This window comes from Salmo trutta, chromosome 3 (genome assembly GCF_901001165.1).
Source record: "Salmo trutta chromosome 3, fSalTru1.1, whole genome shotgun sequence".
In the NCBI taxonomy this organism is placed as follows: Eukaryota; Metazoa; Chordata; class Actinopteri; order Salmoniformes; family Salmonidae; genus Salmo; species Salmo trutta.
In genome coordinates this window covers 33,567,691-33,591,865 of record NC_042959.1, presented here as the reverse complement: position 1 = coordinate 33,591,865, position 24,175 = coordinate 33,567,691, and the positions used below count along the sequence as shown (strand labels likewise).

General features: G+C 41.7%; 3 protein-coding genes across 11 annotated transcripts in view; all 3 read right to left on the bottom strand.

The window, feature by feature from the left end:
* LOC115173577 (protocadherin alpha-C2) overlaps nucleotides 1-24,175 on the bottom strand; it is a 231,451-nt gene that overhangs the window by 195,084 nt on the left and 12,192 nt on the right. The window contains exon 1 of one of the 9 annotated variants that reach the window (XM_029731954.1): nucleotides 18,481-20,903. The exons of 4 other annotated variants lie outside the window; for them this stretch is intronic. In XM_029731954.1, the coding sequence (XP_029587814.1) occupies nucleotides 18,481-20,844 (2,364 nt within the window). In that variant the 5' untranslated portion in view covers nucleotides 20,845-20,903. Of the gene's footprint in view, nucleotides 1-6,444; nucleotides 8,901-9,286; nucleotides 11,801-12,353; nucleotides 14,765-15,534; nucleotides 17,955-18,480; nucleotides 20,904-24,175 lie in introns of those variants that run through there. 4 more of the 9 variants (XM_029731880.1, XM_029731836.1, XM_029731826.1 and 1 more) reach the window with 4 other exon arrangements.
* On the bottom strand, nucleotides 550-3,116 carry LOC115163712 (protocadherin alpha-4-like). The gene has a single exon (XM_029715841.1). The coding sequence runs from the start codon at nucleotides 2,914-2,916 to the stop codon at nucleotides 550-552; it is 2,367 nt and encodes a 788-aa protein (XP_029571701.1). The 5' UTR covers nucleotides 2,917-3,116.
* Nucleotides 21,397-23,945, bottom strand: LOC115163711 (protocadherin alpha-3-like). The gene has a single exon (XM_029715825.1). The coding sequence runs from the start codon at nucleotides 23,785-23,787 to the stop codon at nucleotides 21,397-21,399; it is 2,391 nt and encodes a 796-aa protein (XP_029571685.1). The 5' UTR covers nucleotides 23,788-23,945.

Here is a 24,175-nt window from a genome sequence, read left to right as displayed (position 1 = left end):
GTTATTCTAGTTGTGTACTGACACCATGTGATTATACCTCACATTACACTGTAGTTTAAAATGATTCATAGTATTTTGTCACAGTAATTATCGAACAGAAAACCTTACTCAAGAAATTGTGTGGATTAAGTTCTACATACCATGATGCATAGCCTGGGACATCATTTACTGACGTATTCAACAAGTGTCCCACCCCGACAGGAATAAAGATTGAGCAATATTTGTATAAATAAAGAGGATAGCTACTTGACGTGCATGTACACCACCATCACATGTTGGCAGACATTCACCAGACAAACAGCACATTGTAATAAATCGCCTTTCAGCACCACAGCCGCGGACAGCGACAAGCACTGCAAGCGTGTGGCTGCGAATGAGCTGGAAAGCTAATTCGATTAGCGATTTTATGAGCTCATGTTTCATCCAATAGGCTAACCCTTTTACTAGACAACATCATTTTTGACACATGTATACACTATAAAATAATAATATAGGCAATTTCCAAGCTCAATCAAAATAGAAGCAAACGGTTAGTATTTAGAAACGTATTTAACTTCTTACCTCTCCAGAAGCTCTGCTCCTATGTTCAGGTAACACTAGAGTATTCCCATTGCTGCCCGGGACTATAGTAGAACCTATACTCATTCTGGGTCCAACTAACATGTACCGTTTGTCTCCGGATCTGTACTGGATGCTGTGGCACAGTGTCCCGTCGTTATTCGCATCTTGTAAATACTTGGAGGAATAGTCTTGGGGTTTGGAGCACTGCATTACAATCAACACGATGATGCTGATGAGAAAAAGCGTTGAAACTGACCCCAAAGTAATGATCAAATAAAATGTAACGCTGTTCTCCTCCTCGTCTTTTACTAAACTTTTAACATCAGAAGCAGCAAAAGCCTCTTTGGGCTCCACAACCTTGATAATAACAGTAGCTGTTGCTGAGAGTGAAACGTTCCCATTGTCTTTTACCAGTATGACCAGTTTATGCTCAGCCTCGTCTGTCTCTGTGAATGACCGAAGTGTCCTTATCTGTCCTGTATAGCGGTCCAAAGCAAAGAGACTGTGGTCAGTAACTTCCTGCAGTGAAAATAATAACCAGCCGTTATATCCTATATCAGCGTCATAGGCTCTCACTTTAGTCACCAAATGGCCTGCGTTCACATTGCGGGGAATCTCCTCCACACCTTCAGCGGAACCGTTAGTGCTGACTGGATACAAGATCACTGGAGCGTTGTCGTTCTGATCCAGAATGAACACGTTCACTGTGACGTTGGTGCTTAGAGACGGCGTTCCAGAGTCTGTAGCTACAACTTGGAATTGGAACGTTTTTAACGTTTCAAAGTCAAAGCTTTTCAGCGCGTAAATGTTAGCATCATCAGAATGAATATTTAGGTAGGATACAACAGGAGTTTCACCATCGCCTTTCCAAACATGATAAGACACACGAGCGTTGTCATCCTGATCTCTATCTGATGTACTCAATGAAAACAACGACTCGCCTGGAACATTGTTTTCTGGTACATAGAAAGTATATGGACTCTGGGAAAAGACAGGACTGTTGTCGTTGACGTCTGAGATATGGACCGTGATAGTTTTGTGGGAAGACAATGATGGGTCTCCTTTGTCCGTAGCAGTTATAGTCACTGTGTACATAGGCTCCGACTCTCTGTCCAATCCACTTTTAGTAATCAAAGAATACATATTTTTCTGAAAAGACGGTTTTAATTGGAAAGGGATGTTGTCCGAGAGTGAACATATAACCAAGCCGTTTTCCCCAGAGTCCGTGTCAGACACACTGATCAGAGCTACAGCTGTACCGGGTCGTGCGTCCTCGGGGACTTGGCCTGACAGAGACGTTACGTCCATCTCAGGTGCGTTGTCATTTACGTCTTTCACGTTGATAACGACACTGCAGTGACCAGTCAATGTAACTTGGCCCTTGTCAGATGCCTGCACGTCAATTTCGTAAACACTCTGCTCTTCAAAGTCTACTAATCCCTTGATTGTAATTTCCCCTGTAACCGCATCTATCTCGAAATAATCGAACGCTCTGTTTTTAAGACTGTTATCAAACGTGTATATAACCTGTCCGTTTGCGCCATCATCTAGATCCGTGGCGTGCAGCCTCAAAACAGAGGTACCTAAGGGAGCATTTTCATCTAAAGTTACCGTATACACCTGTCGTTCAAAGACTGGTGCATTGTCATTAACGTCAATAACAGTTATTGTAATATTGACTGTGCCAGATCTCACTGGCTTACCTCCATCAAACGCAGTCAAAACTAACATAATTTCAGACTTCTGCTCTCTGTCTAGCGGCTTTTTCAAAATCAAGAAAGGGATTTTATCCTCTCCGCGAGTTTTAACATCTAACTCAAAGTTCTCGTTAGGACTGAGTGTGTACTTACGGAGACTGTTCGCTCCAACATCAGGGTCACGCGCAGCGTCCAGAGGAAAGCGCGTTCCCTGCGATACAAGATTCTCTGCTATTTCCAAGAGCTTTACCTTTTCCGGGAAATTAGGAGAATGATCATTTATGTCTGTAATTTCTACCTCAACATAGTGTATTTCCAACGGATTTTCTGCTATGGTTTTTAGATTGAGTAAACACACAATGCTTTTCTCACACAGCTCCTCCCTGTCGATGGTTCTGTCCACATACAACACGCCATTGTCTTGGTTTATCTGCAAAAAACCTTCCTTGGAGCCCGATACAATCCGAAACCTTCGTTCCACCAGTTTATCCACACTGAACCCCAAATCCTTTGCTACGTCTCCCACATAAGCACCTTGTTTCGACTCCTCCGCGATAGAATAGCGTATTTGACAATAAGCTCCACGGCAAAAGCACAACGAAAATACAAACAACAGCATCGCCCGGAGAGGCGCCGCTCTTCTCTGTCCGTCTACCATTTTGACAAGTCCTGTTATTTTGGAACCATTACAGTCCGCTTTATCCAGAAAAAATCAAGATGACAAGGTTACCCACAAAACATATCCAAGCAACCTTTCGTGTGGCTGGTATTCTCCCTTCCAGAAAGCCAGTGCCCGTTTCACTAGACTCATATGATTTTCAATGAGCCAATACGACAAAAGAGAGGGAGGGATTTAAACAAAGTACGTGTTTCTAACACTGAAGAGCAGCGACACCGTGCGCGCAACATCACCACGCGCAAGAACTCAAACTAAAACCTAAATATGTGACATGTCAAACAGCACGTTGAACTGTATGGTGTTTCAGCACCCCTGTCATGGACAGCGACCACTTACAAAAGCAGTGATGAGCCGCTGATTTCAATGAGATACACCGTGAGAGGAGTAGGGTTGTTAATGCGCCAAGGTAAAGTTGGTTTTATATTCACACATTCGGACATTCAACAGACATTCAACAGACATTCAATAGACATTCAATAGACATTCAACAGACATTCAACAGACATTCAACAGACATTCAACAGACATTCAACAGACATTCAACAGACATTCAACAGACATTCAACAGACATTCAACAGACATTCAACAGACATTCAACAGACATTCAATAGACATTCAACAGACATTCGTGAAAAGCCATTTAAAAATGTAAAATCAATAACAAATTCACTGTTTGTTACAGAACCATCAAACTAGATATGATTTATTCTATAAATGTCTAGCATACTTTCAAAACCTTTGTTTTGAGTAGAAATTCCAGTTGTGAGTTGAGAGAAATACATAAAATCTATCAAATGCAATTTAAAGCGTTATACATCAATAACTAATTCACCGTTTGTCACATAAACATCAAACTAGGTATGATTTATTATATTAATGTCTTGCATACTTTTACAACCTTTGTTTTGAGAAAAAATTCCATATTTGATTTTATAGAAATACATAAAATCAATAAAATGCCATTTAAAGTGGTATAAATCAATAACTAATTCACCGTTTGTCACAGAGATATCAAACTAGGTATGATGTATTCTATAAATATCTAGCATACTTTCAAAACCTTTGTTTTGAGGACAAATCCCATTTTTGATTTGATATAAATACATCAAATATGTAAGATGCCATTTAAAGCAGTATAAATCAATAACTAATTCACCGTTTGTCACAGAAACATCAGACTAGGTATGATTTATTCTATAAATGTCTAGCATACTTTTAAAATCTTTTTTTTAGGAAAAATTCCAGTTTTGATTTAATAGAAATAAATAGCATCTATAAGATGCCATTTAAAGCTACATAAATCATCAACGTTTTCGCTGATTATGACAGAAACATCAAACTAGGTATGATTTATTCTATAAATGTCTAGTATACTTGTAGAACCTTTGCTTTGAGCAGAAATTCCAGTTTTGATTTGATAGAAATACATAAAATCTCAAATATTGCAATTAAAGATGAAGAAATCAAGAACTAATTCAGTGATTGTCGCAGAAAAAAAGTAAAAATATGCATTTATTTGCAATAACTTTAAAGAAATGTTCCTTTCAAGTGCAATTTGTTCTATATGAAGTTAGACAATGTTCACAATCTTAAAGTGTATGCCAAATCAATGTTTGCATTTTTAGTGCAACAGTTCCACATTTTAAAGTAGTTACAAGGCACAAGAGTCATTCATTTATATGTCTCTAATTGAACAGCAGAGGCCCCTTCCAATCATTTTCTATTTTGGCTTTGTTCAAGTCCTTCTTTGTCATCCCCAGAGAAGCTGATTGGTACCATCTCTGGCCTACAGAGCATTCTATCTGCAGTATTAAAAACATAAAACAGAGTTATGTTTATTTACATGTAAGTTACAGTTCTGGAATACCCGAATTCTGTTACATGCTTTTGCAATTAGGAACATTTTCAAATTGAATTGGATTTTTGTTAAATTGTTAAATTGACTTTAAATGATATGCATTTGACCAGAACCCTGACAGAAGCACACATAACATAGGTGTTAATCGTCGTTGAGTATTCAGGCAATATAAATCACATAGTAATAAAGGCATACATTTGCAAAAAACGTATGCGTTGATAAAAAAGGTATCAGACATCAATGTTGTAACATCAAACATTACAATAATGGCAGTCTTTATAGATTTTATGATTTTATTTCTATCAAGTCAAAACAGAAATCTTTCCTCAAAACAAAGATTGTAAAAGTTTGTTAGGCATTTCTAGAATAAATCATACCTAGTTTAATGTCTCTGTGACAATCAATGAATTAGTTACTGATTTTTCCATTTTAAATTGCTTTTAGCGAATGTCTGTTGAATGTCTGTTGAATGTCTGATAAATGTCTGAACATTAAACCAACTTTACCTCGCTTGTTAATGGCACCTGTGAGAGGAGTAGGGTTGTTAGTGCCACAACCACACTCCGCCCGAAACAACATATTAGACCTTCTCAAATAAAATGCAGTTCAGACGGAATTTACAAACCGAACAGGGCAATAAACTATGCAAGTGCTATGCAGTTACAAAACGTATAGTTCTTACCTCTCCAGAAACTCTGCTAATGTGTTCGGGCAGCACTAGAGTGTTCCCATTGCTGCCCGAGACTGTAGTATAATCTTTAATCCAACAAAAAAATCCACAGTACGCCTCTATTATCAACGACTCTTACCCATTACATTCCCAAATATGATCACTGCTCATTATTCAACAAAAAAAAGAAGCATTTTAGTTGCATTCAATTGTGTTCTAAATCTCCCCACAACAGCTCACGACCTTTGTCTGCTAGATGCGAAATTACAAACCAACCAAGGGGAGGAATCAAAGGTATGACGTGGAGATTTCTTTCAAGAGCATAATTCTAGTTAAAGCAATGACACCGTGCGATTCTACCACACATTGTATGGTGGTGCGAAGCACATTGGCTACTCCAGCACCAGTTTAGGAACAAAACATACAGAGACAAACAATCATTCATTTAAATTGTGTGTAGGGTTTTTATGTGTAGGCTAATAGAGGCTGACAGTATCTACCAGCAACTGATAGAGATTTCCAAAAATATCAAATAAAGCACATTGCATAGTTTCTATGATATATTCTCTTTTGAAGAGCCGCAAATCAACAGCGTTTCTGCACCACGCAAATGGACAGCGACACATAACGAGTGCATTACTCTGCATTGCAGAAACAGACAACTCTAAGGCGATGGAACTTTGAGTTAGACTTCAATTGATTTAGGATGCTCCACACATATTCTGTAACAATTGGTGGTATTAAAAGGACACTTAGAGAACTACAAAAAAAACGAATGCAATACAATTCCCTTCAAACCGCTGTGGATAATGGAACTAAAACGAACATACCCCTAAATAGCAATGCAGGTTCCAAAATACCCACGTTCATATGCTTGTATTGAGACAATGAATATATGCACTGTACAGTAAAGGCTACATAGTTTATGAGGACCATACACGATGTGTAACTTGAAGAATAACTTGGTAATCTCCTTACCTCTCCAGAAGCTCTTCTGTGTTCAGGTATCACTAGAGTATTCCCATTGCTGCCCGGGACTATAGTAGAACCTATACTCATTCTGGGTCCAACTAACATGTACCGTTTGTCTCCGGATCTGTACTGGATGCTGTGGCACAGTGTCCCGTCGTTATTCGTATCTTGTAAATACTTGGAGGAATAGTCTGTGGGTTTGGAGCACTGCATTACAATCAACACGATGATGCTGATGAGAAAAAGCGTTGAAACTGACCCCAAAGTAATGATCAAATAAAATGTAACGCTGTTCTCCTCCTCGTCTTTTACTGAACTTTTAACATCAGAAGCTGCAAAAGCCTCTTTGGGCTCCACAACCTTGATAATAACAGTAGCTGTTGCTGACAGTGAAACGTTCCCATTGTCTTTTACCAGTATGACCAGTTTATGCTCAGCCTCGTCTGTCTCTGTGAATGACCGAAGTGTCCTTATCTGTCCCGTATAGCGGTCCAAAGCAAAGAGACTGTGGTCAGTAACTTCCTGCAGTGAAAATAATAACCAGCCGTTATATCCTATATCAGCGTCATAGGCTCTCACTTTAGTCACCAAATGGCCTGCGTTCACATTGCGGGGAATCTCCTCCACACCTTCAGCGGAACCGTTAGTGCTGACTGGATACAAGATCACTGGAGCGTTGTCGTTCTGATCCAGAATGAACACGTTCACTGTGACGTTGGTGCTTAGTGACGGAGTTCCAGAGTCTGTAGCTACAACTTGGAATTGGAATGTTTTTAACGTTTCAAAGTCAAAGCTTTTCAGCGCGTAAATGTTAGCATCATCAGAATGAATATTTAGGTAGGATACAATAGGAGTTTCACCATCGCCTTTCCAAACATGATAAGACACACGAGCGTTGTCATCCTGATCTCTATCTGATGTACTCAATGAAAACAACGACTCGCCTGGAACATTGTTTTCTGGTACATAGAAAGTATATGGACTCTGGGAAAAGACAGGACTGTTGTCGTTGACGTCTGAGATATGGACCGTGATAGTTTTGTGGGAAGACAATGATGGGTCTCCTTTGTCCGTAGCAGTTATAGTCACTGTGTACATAGGCTCCGACTCTCTGTCCAATCCACTTTTAGTAATCAAAGAATACATATTTTTCTGAAAAGACGGTTTTAATTGGAAAGGGATGTTGTCCGAGAGTGAACATATAACCAAGCCGTTTTCCCCAGAGTCCGTGTCAGACACACTGATCAGAGCTACAGCTGTACCGGGTCGTGCGTCCTCGGGGACTTGGCCTGACAGAGACGTTACGTCCATCTCAGGTGCGTTGTCATTTACGTCTTTCACGTTGATAACGACACTGCAGTGACCAGTCAATGTAACTTGGCCCTTGTCAGAGGCCTGCACGTCAATTTCGTAAACACTCTGCTCTTCAAAGTCTACTAACCCCTTGATTGTAATTTCCCCTGTAACCGCATCTATCTCGAAATAATCGAACGCTCTGTTTTTAAGACTGTTATCAAACGTGTATATAACCTGTCCGTTTGCGCCATCATCTAGATCCGTGGCGCGCAGCCTCAAAACAGAGGTACCTAAGGGAGCATTTTCATCTAAAGTTACCGTATACACCTGTCGTTCGAAAACGGGAACATTATCATTCACATCGATAACTTTTACGGTTATGTTGACAGAGCCAGATCTCTCTGGTTTACCTCCGTCATACGCAGTCAAGGTTAACAATATTTCAGACTTCTGCTCTCTGTCTAGCGGCTTTTTCAACGTCAAAAAGGGGATTTTATCCTCGCCGCGAGTTTTAACATCTAACTCAAAGTTCTCGTTAGGACTGAGTGTGTACTTACGGAGACTGTTCGCTCCGACATCGGGGTCACGCGCAGCATCCAGGGGAAAGCGCGTCCCCTGGAGCATAACGCTCTCGGATATTTCCAAATGTTTCACCTTTTCCGGGAATTTAGGAGAATGATCATTTATGTCTGTAATTTCTACCTCAACATAATGTATCTCCAACGGATTCTCGGCAACGGTTTTTAGATTTATCAAGCACACAATGCTTTTCTCACACAGCTCCTCCCTGTCGATGGTTCTGTCCACATACAACACGCCATTGTCTTGGTTTATCTGCAAAAAACCTTCCTTGGAGCCCGATACAATCCGAAACCTTCGTTCCACCAGTTTATCCACACTGAACCCCAAATCCTTTGCCACGTCTCCCACATAAGCACCTTGTTTCGACTCCTCCGCGATAGAATAGCGTATTTGACAATAAGCTCCACGGCAAAAGCACAACGACAATAGAAACAACAGCATCGCCCGGAGAGGCGCCGCTCTTCTCTGTCCGTCTACCATTTTGACAAGTCCTGTTATTTTGGAACCATTACAGTCCGCTTTATCCAGAAAAAATCAAGATGACAAGGTTACCCACAAAACATATCCAAGCAACCTTTCGTGTGGCTGGTATTCTCCCTTCCAGAAAGCCAGTGCCCATTTCACTAGACTCATATGATTTTCAATGAGCCAACAGGACAAAGAGAGGGAGGGATTTAAACCAAATGCATGTTTCTAACACTGAAGAGCGGCGACACCGTGCGCACAACATTTGCAACAACTCAAACAGCACGTTGAACTGTTCAGTGTTTCAGCACCACTGTAGTGGACAGCGATCACTTACAAAAGCAGTGATGAGCTACCCCTATGAGAAACCCTAATAGAGTACGGTTGTTAATGCCACAACCATACTCCGACCGAAGCAACATATTAGACAGACTAAAATAGAATTAAATTCATTCGGAACATACAAACATAAGAGCTATGCAGTTACAAAACGTATAGTTCTTACCTCTCCAGAAGTTCTCCTCCTGTGTTCAGGTATCACTAGAGTATTTCCATTGCTGCCCGGGACTATAGTAGAACCTATACTCATTCTGGGTCCAACTAACATGTACCGTTTGTCTCCGGATCTGTACTGGATGCTGTGGCACAGTGTCCCGTCGTTATTCACATCTTGTAAACACTTGGAGGAATAGTCTGTGGGTTTGGAGCACTGCATTACAATCAACACGATGATGCTGATGAGAAAAAGCGTTGAAACTGACCCCAAAGTAATGATCAAATAAAATGTAACGCTGTTCTCCTCCTCGTCTTTTACTGAACTTTTAACATCAGAAGCTGCAAAAGCCTCTTTGGGTTCCACAACCTTGATAATCACAGTAGCTGTTGCTGACAGTGAAACGTTCCCATTGTCTTTTACCAGTATGACCAGTTTATGTTCAGCTTCGTCTGTCTCTGTGAATGACCGAAGTGTCCTTATCTGTCCTGTATAGCGGTCCAAAGCAAAGAGACTGTGGTCAGTAACTTCCTGCAGTGAAAATAATAACCAGCCGTTATATCCTATATCAGCGTCATAGGCTCTCACTTTAGTCACCAAATGGCCTGCGTTCACATTGCGGGGAATCTCCTCCACACCTTCAGCGGAACCGTTAGTGCTGACTGGATACAAGATCACTGGAGCGTTGTCGTTCTGATCCAGAATGAACACGTTCACTGTGACGTTGGTGCTTAGAGACGGAGTTCCAGAGTCTGTAGCTACAACTTGGAATTGGAAAGTTTTGAGGATTTCAAAGTCAAAGCTTTTTAGAGCTGAAATATGTCCGTTTTCAGAATTGATGTTCAGAAAAAATGCCATATCATTTTGTGTCCCTTCACCTCTAACTATGTGATATGAAATCGCAGCATTTTCTTTCAAGTCTTTATCAGAGGCGCTTACAGAGAATATTGCCCTGCCAGGGGCGTTATTTTCCACTAAGTACAGCTCAAGAGGGTTTTGGGTAAATTCTGGACTGTTGTCGTTCACATCTGATATCTGGACGCTCAGAGTTTTGAATGTGGACAGAGGAGGCTGACCACAGTCAGTGGCTGTTATTGTGACGTCATAATGGGACACGAGTTCTCGATCTAAGCGCCCCTTTGTGACGATAGAAAACACATTCTCCTGAAATGAAGGTTTTAATTCAAATGGTATGTCTTCAGATATACTAGCAATGACTTTACCATTAACACCGGAATCTTTATCTGTTACACTGATGAGAGAAATAACAGTTCCTGGGTTAGACTCTTCAGACACCGTGTTCGAGAGGGACGTCACATCTATTTCTGGTTGGTTATCATTAACATCTACTATTTTAATAATAACTCGACAATCAACACTTGTTGGAGGTTGTCCCCTATCAGACGCCTGTACATTTAACCTGTAAACCTCCTTTTCTTCAAAATCCACCTGGCCTTTGACTTGAATTTCACCAGTTACGTGATCTAATTCAAAGATGTCATGTACTTTACGCTTTATAGTTCTGCCTAGTGTGTATTCAACTGCTCCATTTTGGCCTTCGTCAGCATCTGTGGCGTTTACTCTGATGACAATCGTTCCATTTAGAGCGTTTTCAGGCAATGCCACTGAATATTCGTCTTGGGTGCAGATGGGACGGTTGTCATTTACATCAAGAACCGTAACAGTGATATTCAAGGTGCCTGACTTAGGTGGATTCCCTCCGTCTAGCGCTGTAAGTAATAGCATATGTTTGGTGTTTTGCTCTCTATCCAATGGCTTCTGCAAAATTAAAAATGGTATTTTGTCACCTTCACCACTATCAATGAACTGTAATTCAAAATGTGCATTTTGACCTAACTTATACAAATGAACAGAATTGAGTCCAACGTCTACGTCTCGCGCAGTCTGGAGTTCGAATCGCGCACCTGTGAAGGTATTTTCTGGCATTTCTAGATACTGATCTTTTTCAGGGAAAATAGGAGAGTGATCATTTATATCCGTTATTTCTACGCTGACGTAGTGTATTTCAAGCGGATTTTCAACTGCGAATTTGAGGTTTATCAAACATGCATTATTGCCATCACAGAGCTCCTCTCTGTCGATTTTTTTATGAACATACAAGACGCCATTGTTCTGATTTACGTGGAAAAGAGCGTCCTTAGATCCTGAAACGATACGAAACCGTCTCTCCACCAAAGTACTGACGTCGACACCCAAATCCTTAGCAACATTTCCAACAACGGATCCCTCTTTCACCTCCTCTGGAATAGAGTACCTTATCTGTGCTGAAACCTGCTCTCCGAAGCACAGCAGCAGAGAGAAACGCAGAACAACCCACCAGTACTCCCATCTGCGCCTTTGTCCTCCGTCTCCCATTGTAAAAACAACCAAACACGATCCCCAAATTTACAATCCTTATGATCGGACGGCCAACTCGTTATGATCCATACTCAAACACATTCTTCAGCAAGAAAACAATACAAAATCATCTTTGTTCAGCATAGCACGTCTTGTTCTGATGTCCGCACCACTCTCTCTGTATGCGTCGAACAAACCAGCCCAGAGAGGGGCAAGGCCTATTCTACAGAATACCATAACGTCAGTCTCCTTGTGTTACACTGACACCCTGCGTACCTAGGTTCTGGTTACCACATCTACATGAAGATTTAACTGTTAAGAGATTCCATGTGAAGACATGTAAAAACACTGCCACTTATACTTGTAGTACCAGCTAAACAATGCGAATGGATGAATGGGAAAAACCAATGGTATTTCCTCGCTAAGACCGAAGTCTATATGGCAAAAAGAACAAACATATTTAGGCAACGGTAGTGGATGACTTCACCAACGTGAAAACCCCCGACTAGAATTCAGCACCACTGCAGTGGACAGCTACTTTTCCCCGGATATTTTCAAATAACCTTCCCCATTACGCACGGACAAAGCATTCCAATAAACATGGGAGCCATTTCAACAAATGACTCATCTTTACTGATATAAGGTAGGACAGAACAAAAAAAACAGACAATATATCATACTTGTGAAAGCTTGAAAGAGCAACTCTTAAAACAGTTCTTACCTCTCCAGAAGTTCTCCTCCTGTGTTCAGGTATCACTAGAGTATTCCCATTGCTGCCCGGGACTATAGTAGAACCTATACTCATTCTGGGTCCAACTAACATGTACCGTTTGTCTCCGGATCTGTACTGGATGCTGTGGCACAGTGTCCCGTCGTTATTCGTATCTTGTAAACACTTGGAGGAATAGTCTGTGGGTTTGGAGCACTGCATTACAATCAACACGATGATGCTGATGAGAAAAAGCGTTGAAACTGACCCCAAAGTAATGATCAAATAAAATGTAACGCTGTTCTCCTCCTCGTCTTTTACTGAACTTTTAACATCAGAAGCAGCAAAAGCCTCTTTGGGCTCCACAACCTTGATAATAACAGTAGCTGTTGCTGACAGTGAAACGTTCCCATTGTCTTTTACCAGTATGACCAGTTTATGCTCAGCCTCGTCTGTCTCTGTGAATGACCGAAGTGTCCTTATCTGTCCTGTATAGCGGTCCAAAGCAAAGAGACTGTGGTCAGTAACTTCCTGCAGTGAAAATAATAACCAGCCGTTATATCCTATATCAGCGTCATAGGCTCTCACTTTAGTCACCAAATGGCCTGCGTTCACATTGCGGGGAATCTCCTCCACACCTTCAGCGGAACCGTTAGCGCTGACTGGATACAAGATCACTGGAGCGTTGTCGTTCTGATCCAGAATGAACACGTTCACTGTGACGTTGGTGCTTAGAGACGGAGTTCCAGAGTCTGTAGCTACAACTTGGAATTGGAATGTTTTTAACGTTTCAAAGTCAAAGCTTTTTAGAGCTGAAATATGTCCGTTATCAGAATTGATGTTCAGAAAAGATGCCATATCATTTTGTGTCCCTTCACCTCTAACTATGTGATATGAAATCGCAGCATTTTCATTCAAGTCTTTATCAGAGGCGCTTACAGAGAATATTGCCCTGCCAGGGGCGTTATTTTCCACTAAGTAGAGCTCAAGAGGGTTTTGGTTGAATTCTGGACGGTTATCGTTCACATCTGATATCTGGACGCTCAGAGTTTTGAATGTGGACAGAGGAGGCTGACCACAGTCAGTGGCTGTTATTGTGACGTCATAATGGGAAAAAAGTTCTCGATTTAAATGCCCCTTTGTGACGAAGGAATAGACATTCTCCTTAAACGAGGGTTTTAACTCAAAAGGGATATTCTCCGATATTTTCAGTAGGACTTTACCGTTGTTACCAGAGTCTCTATCCGTTAAACTAATTAGAGATATGACCGTTCCAGGCTTCGAATCCTCAGATATCATGTTAGACAATGACGTCACCCCTATTTCTGGTTTATTATCATTTACATCCGTTATCGTGATGACAACTCTACAGTCAACTGATAATGGGGGTTGTCCTTTATCAGAGGCTTGCACTGTTAGTTTGTAAAACTCATTCTCTTCAAAGTCTACTGGACCTATGACACGAATTTCACCAGTAAGACTGTTCAAATTAAACGTGTCATGAACTTTGCGCTTAATGTTTCGACCAAGTGCATATTCAATTTCGCCATTTTGTCCCTCATCTGTATCAGTGGCGTTTATGGTTAATACAGGTGCTCCAATGGGTGCATTTTCCTGGATTGTTACAGTGTAAAGATCTTTCCCACAAATTGGACGATTGTCATTTGTATCAAGAATAGTTACTGTGACATTTAAAGTACCTGATCTTGGGGGGTTGCCTCCATCTATAGCTGTCAAAATGAACGAATGCATTGCATTTTGTTCTCTGTCAATGGCCTTCCTTGTGATTAAAAATGGAACTTTGTCTTCGTCTCCATTATCAATTAACTCCAATTCAAAATGAGCATTACTACTTAACTTGTAAATGCGCACAGAATTCAAACCGACATCTGCATCACGTGCAGTCTGGAGTTCAAAGCGCGTCCCAGAAAGGGTATTTTCTGCTATGTCTAAATGTAGATATTTCTCAGCAAAACTAGGCGAGTGGTCATTTACATCCGTTATTTCTATACCCACATAATGGACTTCTAAGGGGTTTTCAACAACGACTTTTAAGTCTATCGAACACACGCCATTGCCATCACAAAGCTCCTCTCTATCGATATTCTTACGAACGTACAAGACGCCATTGTTCTGATTTGCCTGGAAAAGAGCTTCATCAGATTCAGAAACAATACGAAACCGTCTCTCCACCAAAGTACTGACGTCGAGACCCAAATCCTTAGCAACATTTCCAACAACGGATCCCTCTTTCACCTCCTCTGGAATAGAGTACCTTATCTGTGCTGAAACCTGCTCTCCGAAGCACAGCAGCAGAGAGAAACGCAGAACAACCCACCAGTACTCCCATCTGCGCCTTTGTCCTCCTCCTCCCATCGTTAGACAGAAAAGTAAGAACAATCCTCAATGAAAAAACACAATCCTAATGGTCAGATGACCAACTCATGATGATCCATAACGAAATGCAATGTTTCAGCACAGAAAAATAATACAATTATTCTCTGACTATCATAGCACGTCCTGTTCTGATGTCCGCACAGCTCTCTCTGCATTTGGGGACAAAACAACCCAGAGAGGGGCAGGGCCTAATATACAAAGCACCAGACAGTCCGTCAGTCTCCTTGTGTGACACCGACACCATGCGGACCGAACTACTGCCTACCACGAGCACACAAGGCTCTAGAATGATTGTACATTACAGTATTAGCATCAGAAAAAGTACCAGCACGGTATCATTAACACTCGTGGAGAAAAGGTTGAGAGAGAGTAAAGGGGACATGGAACAAGACTAATATGTTCATGGGAAGCATGAATGTAGACGACTGAGAAAGTAGATACTACGCTATTCAAATCAAACAATACGCTTGTAATTAAACAGCGCAAGGGTGGACAGCTACCGCATCAGAGAGAGTTCAGTTCTTCATTATGCACAGAAAAGGCGTACAACAACAGAATCACGTACAACAATGAGTCTTGTTGGGACCTGGTTATGGCAAGTCACACATATTTAAAAAATGTTAAACACGAGCCTATCTGCCAACGACACAAATAGGATGTTAAGCACCGATTCAGCACCATCGGGGTGGACAGCAACTGTTTCATCGTCAGTCATAAAATCTTTACTTAAGCACTGGAGACAATCAAATCACAATCTATAATCGTTCAAAATGAAATGCATTGAAACCGCTCTTACCTCTCCAGAAGCTTTTCTGTGTTCAGGTATCACTAGAGTATTTCCATTGCTGCCCGGGACTATAGTAGAACCTATACTCATTCTGGGTCCAACTAACATGTACCGTTTGTCTCCGGATCTGTACTGGATGCTGTGGCACAGTGTCCCGTCGTTATTCGTATCTTGTAAATACTTGGAGGAATAGTCTGTGGGTTTGGAGCACTGCATTACAATCAACACGATGATGCTGATGAGAAAAAGCGTTGAAACTGACCCCAAAGTAATGATCAAATAAAATGTAACGCTGTTCTCCTCCTCGTCTTTTACTGAACTTTTAACATCAGAAGCAGCAAAAGCCTCTTTGGGTTCCACAACCTTGATAATAACAGTAGCTGTTGCTGACAGTGAAACGTTCCCATTGTCTTTTACCAGTATGACCAGTTTATGTTCAGCTTCGTCTGTCTCTGTGAATGACCGAAGTGTCCTTATCTGTCCTGTATAGCGGTCCAAAGCAAAGAGACTGTGGTCAGTAACTTCCTGCAGTGAAAATAATAACCAGCCGTTATATCCTATATCAGCGTCATAGGCTCTCACTTTAGTCACCAAATGGCCTGCGTTCACATTGCGGGGAATCTCCTCCACACCTTCAGCGGAACCGTTAGTGCTGACTGGATACAAGATCACTGGAGCGTTGTCGTTCTGATCCAGAATGAACACGTTCACTGTGACGTTGGTGCTTAGAGACGGAGTTCCAGAGTCTGTAGCTACAACTTGGAATTTGAATGTTTTAAGTGTTTCAAAGTCAAAGCTTTTCAGCGCGGAAATATGACCATTATCAGAATTTATATTCAGAAAAGATGCCATATCATTATGAGTTTCTTCTCCTCTAACTATGTGATATGAAATCGCAGCATTTTCATTTAAGTCTTTATCAGAGGCGCTTACAGAGAATATTGCCCTGCCAGGGGCGTTATTTTCCACTAAGTACAGCTCAAGAGGGTTTTGGGTGAATTCTGGACGGTTATCGTTCACATCTGATATCTGGACGCTCAGAGTTTTGAATGTGGACAGAGGAGGCTGACCACAGTCAGTGGCTGTTATTGTGACGTCATAATGGGACACGAGTTCTCTGTCTAAACGTCCCTTTGTGACGATAGAAAACACATTGTCCTGAAATGAAGGTTTTAATTCAAATGGCACGTTGTCTGTTATTGTAGCTATGACATTACCATTAATACCAGAATCTTTATCTGTCACACTAACTAGAGAAATAACAGTTCCTGGTTTTGAATCTTCAGCTATTGTATTGGAGAGGGATGTTACATCAATCTCTGGGTTATTATCGTTCACATCTACTACCTTTATAATAACTCTACAGTCAACAGTCAGAGGAGGCTGGCCTTTATCAGACGCCTGTACATTTAACCGGTAAACCTCATTTTCCTCAAAGTCAACTTCACCTTTCACTTTAATCTCACCAGTAATGCTGTCCAACTGGAAAATGTCATATACTTTACGTTTCACCGCTCTTCCCAGGGAGTATTCTATCGCTCCATTTAAACCGGCATCAGCATCAGACGCATTAACAGTGGTAACAATTGTGCCAATTGGGGAATTCTCCTTTAAAGAAACGGAATATATGTCTTGATTAAAAACAGGTCGATTATCATTGGTGTCTAGAACTGTGACAGTTACATTAAGTAAACCTGACTTCGGTGGATTACCTCCGTCGACTGCAGTCAACAACAATTCATGCTTGCAACTTTGCTCTCTGTCAAGTGGCTTTCTTAAAACTAAAAACAGAAGTTTGTCCTCCTCCCCATTGTCTTTCACCTCTAAATCAAAATGATCATTCTGGCTCAACCTGTACACACGGACAGCATTGGTTTCAATGTCAAAGTCACGCGCTGTCTGGAGTTCAAAGCGTGCCCCCATGAGGGTATTCTCAGCTATTTCTAACTGTACGTCTTTTTCAGCAAAACTGGGCGAGTGGTCATTAACATCCATGATTTCGACCCCGATATAGTGAATTTCTAGAGGATTTTCAACAACGATTTTCAGGTCCATCAAGCAAGCGCCATTGCCACCGCAGAGCTCCTCTCTGTCGATATTCTTGTGAACATACAAGAGGCCATTGTTCTGATTTACCTGGAAAAGAGCGTCCTTAGATCCAGAAACAATACGAAACCGTCTCTCCACCAAAGTACTGACGTCGAGACCCAAATCCTTAGCAACATTTCCAACAACGGATCCCTCTTTCACCTCCTCTGGAATAGAGTACCTTATCTGTGCTGAAACCTGCTCTCCGAAGCACAGCAGCAGAGAGAAACGCACAGCAACCCACCAATACTCCCATCTGCGCCTTTGTCCTCGGTCTCCCATCGTTATTAAACACACAACAAAACACGGTCCTCAACGAAATAAACACAATCCTACCGCTCAGATTACAAAGTCGAAATGATCCATACTGATTCAATGCCTCAGCGCCAAAAACGAACACAGTAATGATCTGTCCAACAGAACACGTCCTGCTCGTATGTCCGCACTGCTATCGTCTGTGTGGAACAAAACAGCGCAGAGAGGGGCAGGGCCTGACCTATAGAAATAGTCTCCTAGTATTATACCGACACCATGTGGTTAGGGATTCGGTTTTCCATGACCAGATGAACTTGTAGTTATATTATCTGTTTTCCAGTTGCCATAACTACGTAGCAGCAATGAAAGAATGAGAACATGTAAAACATAGGAGAGATAAATGGACTTATACACTTAAGCGAAGATAAATACAGCAAATGAGCTGGTGATTCAGCAACACCGAAGTGGACAGCGACCGCTTCAACAACCTCACTTCTATTAAGCACGTTAAAGACATTCCAATGAACCAGAAAACAATTATAATCGAATGACCAAAAAGATACTTACATACAGGAAATGTCAAATGTTGAAATTCTTAGAAACAGTTCTTACCTCTCCAGAAGCTCTGCTGCTGTGTTCAGGTAACACTAGAGTATTCCCATTGCTGCCCGGGACTATAGTAGAACCTATACTCATTCTGGGTCCAACTAACATGTACCGTTTGTCTCCGGATCTGTACTGGATGCTGTGGCACAGTGTCCCGTCGTTATTCGTATCTTGTAAATACTTGGAGGAATAGTCTTGTGGTTTGGAGCACTGCATTACAATCAACACGACGATGCTGATGAGAAAAAGCGTTGAAACTGACCCCAAAGTAATGATCAAATAAAATGTAACGCTGTTCTCCTCCTCGTCTTTTACTGAACTTTTAACATCAGAAGCAGCAAAAGCCTCTTTGGGCTCCACAACCTTGATAATAACAGTAGCTGTTGCTGACAGTGAAACGTTCCCATTGTCTTTTACCAGTATGACCAGTTTATGCTCAGCCTCGTCTGTCTCTGTGAATGACCGAAGTGTCCTTATCTGTCCTGTATAGCGGTCCAAAGCAAAGAGACTGTGGTCAGTAACTTCCTGCAGTGAAAATAATAACCAGCCGTTATATCCTATATCAGCGTCATAGGCTCTCACTTTAGTCACCAAATGGCCTGCGTTCACATTGCGGGGAATCTCCTCCACACCTTCAGCGGAACCGTTAGCGCTGACTGGATACAAGACAATTGGAGCGTTGTCGTTCTGATCCAGAATGAACACGTTCACTGTGACGTTGATTCTTTGTGACGGAGTTCCAGAGTCTGTAGCTACAACTTGGAATTTGAATGTTTTAAGTGTTTCAAAGTCAAAGCTTTTCAGCGCGGAAATATGACCATTATCAGAATTGATGTTCAGAAAAGATGCCATATCATTATGAGTTTCTTCTCCTCTAACTATGTGATATGAAATCGCAGCATTTTCATTTAAGTCTTTATCAGAGGCGCTTACAGAGAATATTGCCCTGCCAGGGGCGTTATTTTCCACTAAGTACAGCTCAAGAGGGTTTTGGGTGAATTCTGGACGGTTATCGTTCACATCTGATATCTGGACGCTCAGAGTTTTGAATGTGGACAGAGGAGGCTGACCACAGTCAGTGGCTGTTATTGTGACGTCATAATGGGACACGAGTTCTCTGTCTAAACGTCCCTTTGTGACGATAGAAAACACATTGTCCTGAAATGAAGGTTTTAATTCAAATGGCACGTTGTCTGTTATTGTAGCTATGACATTACCATTAATACCAGAATCTTTATCTGTCACACTAACTAGAGAAATAACAGTTCCTGGTTTTGAATCTTCAGCTATTGTATTGGAGAGGGATGTTACATCAATCTCTGGGTTATTATCGTTCACATCTACTACCTTTATAATAACTCTACAGTCAACAGTCAGAGGAGGCTGGCCTTTATCAGACGCCTGTACATTTAACCGGTAAACCTCATTTTCCTCAAAGTCAACTTCACCTTTCACTTTAATCTCACCAGTAATGCTGTCCAACTGGAAAATGTCATATACTTTACGTTTCACCGCTCTTCCCAGGGAGTATTCTATCGCTCCATTTAAACCGGCATCAGCATCAGACGCATTAACAGTGGTAACAATTGTGCCAATTGGGGAATTCTCCTTTAAAGAAACGGAATATATGTCTTGATTAAAAACAGGTCGATTATCATTGGTGTCTAGAACTGTGACAGTTACATTAAGTAAACCTGACTTCGGTGGATTACCTCCGTCGACTGCAGTCAACAACAATTCATGCTTGCAACTTTGCTCTCTGTCAAGTGGCTTTCTTAAAACTAAAAACAGAAGTTTGTCCTCCTCCCCATTGTCTTTCACCTCTAAATCAAAATGATCATTCTGGCTCAACCTGTACACACGGACAGCATTGGTTTCAATGTCAAAGTCACGCGCTGTCTGGAGTTCAAAGCGTGCCCCCATGAGGGTATTCTCAGCTATTTCTAACTGTACGTCTTTTTCAGCAAAACTGGGCGAGTGGTCATTAACATCCATGATTTCGACCCCGATATAGTGAATTTCTAGAGGATTTTCAACAACGATTTTCAGGTCCATCAAGCAAGCGCCATTGCCACCGCAGAGCTCCTCTCTGTCGATATTCTTGTGAACATACAAGAGGCCATTGTTCTGATTTACCTGGAAAAGAGCGTCCTTAGATCCAGAAACAATACGAAACCGTCTCTCCACCAAAGTACTGACGTCGAGACCCAAATCCTTAGCAACATTTCCAACAACGGATCCCTCTTTCACCTCCTCTGGAATAGAGTACCTTATCTGTGCTGAAACCTGCTCTCCGAAGCACAGCAGCAGAGAGAAACGCACAGCAACCCACCAATACTCCCATCTGCGCCTTTGTCCTCGGTCTCCCATCGTTATTAAACACACAACAAAACACGGTCCTCAACGAAATAAACACAATCCTACCGCTCAGATTACAAAGTCGAAATGATCCATACTGATTCAATGCCTCAGCGCCAAAAACGAACACAGTAATGATCTGTCCAACAGAACACGTCCTGCTCGTATGTCCGCACTGCTATCGTCTGTGTGGAACAAAACAGCGCAGAGAGGGGCAGGGCCTGACCTATAGAAATAGTCTCCTAGTATTATACCGACACCATGTGGTTAGGGATTCGGTTTTCCATGACCAGATGAACTTGTAGTTATATTATCTGTTTTCCAGTTGCCATAACTACGTAGCAGCAATGAAAGAATGAGAACATGTAAAACATAGGAGAGATAAATGGACTTATACACTTAAGCGAAGATAAATACAGCAAATGAGCTGGTGATTCAGCAACACCGAAGTGGACAGCGACCGCTTCAACAACCTCACTTCTATTAAGCACGTTAAAGACATTCCAATGAACCAGAAAACAATTATAATCGAATGACCAAAAAGATACTTACATACAGGAAATGTCAAATGTTTAAATTCTTAGAAACAGTTCTTACCTCTCCAGAAGCTCTGCTGCTGTGTTCAGGTAACACTAGAGTATTCCCATTGCTGCCCGGGACTATAGTAGAACCTATACTCATTCTGGGTCCAACTAACATGTACCGTTTGTCTCCGGATCTGTACTGGATGCTGTGGCACAGTGTCCCGTCGTTATTCGTATCTTGTAAATACTTGGAGGAATAGTCTGTGGGTTTGGAGCACTGCATTACAATCAACACGATGATACTGATGAGAAAAAGCGTTGAAACTGACCCCAAAGTAATGATCAAATAAAATGTAACGCTGTTCTCCTCCTCGTCTTTTACTGAACTTTTAACATCAGAAGCTGCAAAAGCCTCTTTGGGATCCACAACGTTGATAATAACAGTAGCTGTTGCTGACAGTGAAACGTTCCCATTGTCTTTTACCAGTATGACCAGTTTATGCTCAGCCTCGTCTGTCTCTGTGAATGACCGAAGTGTCCTTATCTGTCCTGTATAGCGGTCCAAAGCAAAGAGACTGTGGTCAGTAACTTCCTGCAGTGAAAATAATAACCAGCCGTTATATCCTATATCAGCGTCATAGGCTCTCACTTTAGTCACCAAATGGCCTGCGTTCACATTGCGGGGAATCTCCTCCACACCTTCAGCGGAACCGTTAGCGCTGACTGGATACAAGATCACTGGAGCGTTGTCGTTCTGATCCAGAATGAACACGTTCACTGTGACGTTGGTGCTTAGTGACGGAGTTCCAGAGTCTGTAGCTACAACTTGGAATTGGAAAGTTTTGAGGGATTCAAAATTAAAGATTTTGAGCGCGGCAATATCTCCACTATCAGCATTGATATTGAGGAAAGATGCCATATCATTCTGTGTCCCTTCACCTCTAACTATGTGATATGAAATCGCAGCATTTTCATTCAAGTCTTTATCAGTGGCGCTTACAGAGAATATCGATGCACCAGGAGCGTTATTTTCCGCTAAGTACAGCTCAAGGGGGTTTTGGGAGAATTCTGGACTGTTATCGTTCACATCTGATATCTGGACGCTCAGAGTTTTGAATGTGGACAGAGGAGGCTGACCACAGTCAGTGGCTGTTATTGTGATGTCATAACCAGACACTAGCTCTCGATCTAAAGGCTGTTTGGTCACTAAGGAATACATATTATCTTCATATGACGGTTTTAACTCAAACGGTACATTGTTGGAGATGCTACACACAACTTTACCGTTAATACCTGAGTCTTTATCTGTCACACTAATGAGCGAAATAACTGTTCCTGGTTTTGAATCTTCTGAAACGACATTGGACAGTGACGTCACCTCTACTTCTGGTTGGTTATCATTAACATCAATTATCTTTACAATTGCTCTGCATTCCACAGTTAAGGGAGGTTGTCCTTTGTCTGAAGCCTGTACATCTAGTTTATAAACTTCTGTGTCCTCGAAGTCCACCTCACCTTTAACTTTAATTTCTCCAGTCAGGCTATCCAGTTCAAAAATATCATATACTTTACGCTTTAGGTTTCTGCCTAACGTGTACTCCAACTCACCGTTTGAACCCTCATCTAGATCAGTTGCATTTACCCGAACAACCACAGTACCAAGTGCGGCATTTTCCCGTAGTCTCACTGAATAGGGGTCTTGACTACAAACAGGACGGTTGTCATTCGAATCAAGCACATTAATAGTGACGTTGACAGTCCCTAATCTTTGTGGACTACCTCCATCAACTGCAGTAACAAGTAATCTGTGTTTGGTTTTGAGCTCCCTATCCAAAGCTTTTTTCAAGACTAAGAAAGGTATTTTGTCTTCATCGTCTCTAATCTCAATTTCAAAATGATCGTTGGGACTTAATTTATACGAACGGACAGAGTTCAACGCTATATCTGGATCCCGTGCAGCCTGGATTTGGAAGCGCGTCCCTAGCATGGTTTGTTCCGCTATTTCCAAATACTGCTCATTTCCAGGAAAAATAGGAGAGTGATCATTGACGTCGGTGATTTCGACACCAACATAATGAATTTCCAAAGGGTTTTCAACAACCATTTTCAGGTTTATCAAACATGCAATGTTGCCATCACAGAGCTCCTCTCTGTCGATATTTTTATGAACATACAAGACGCCATTGTTCTGATTTACGTGGAAAAGAGCGTCCTTAGATCCAGAAACGATACGAAACCGTCTCTCCACCAAAGTACTGACGTCGAGACCCAAATCCTTAGCAACATTTCCAACAACGGATCCCTCTTTCACCTCCTCTGGAATAGAGTACCTTATCTGTGCTGAAACCTGCTCTCCGAAGCACAGCAGCAGAGAGAAACGCACAGCAACCCACCAGTACTCCCATCTGCGCCTTTGTCTTCCATCTCCCATCGTTAGACAGAAAAGTAAGCACAATCCTCAATGAAAAAACACAATCCTAATGATCAGATGACCAACTCATGATGATCCATAACGAAATGCAATGTTTCAGCACAGAAAAGTAATACAATTATTCTCTGACTATCATAGCACGTCCTGTTCTGATGTCCGCACAGCTCTCTCTACATTTGGGGACAAAACAACCCAGAGAGGGGCAGGGCCTAATATACAAAACACCAGACAGTCAGTCAGTCTCCTTGTGTGACACCGACACCACGCGGACCGAACTACTGCCTGCCACGAGCACACAAGGCTCTAGAATGATTGTACATTACAGTATTAGCATCAGAAAAAGTACCAGCGCAATATTATAGTTACAGGCGTGGGATGAGGAAAGGTT

What these genes read in the sequence shown, in the direction of transcription:
- LOC115163711 (XM_029715825.1), bottom strand. Translation starts at nt 23,787, where the DNA reads ATGGGAGATGGAAGACAAAGGCGCAGATGGGAGTACTGGTGGGTTGCT.
- LOC115163712 (XM_029715841.1), bottom strand. Translation starts at nt 2,916, where the DNA reads ATGGTAGACGGACAGAGAAGAGCGGCGCCTCTCCGGGCGATGCTGTTG.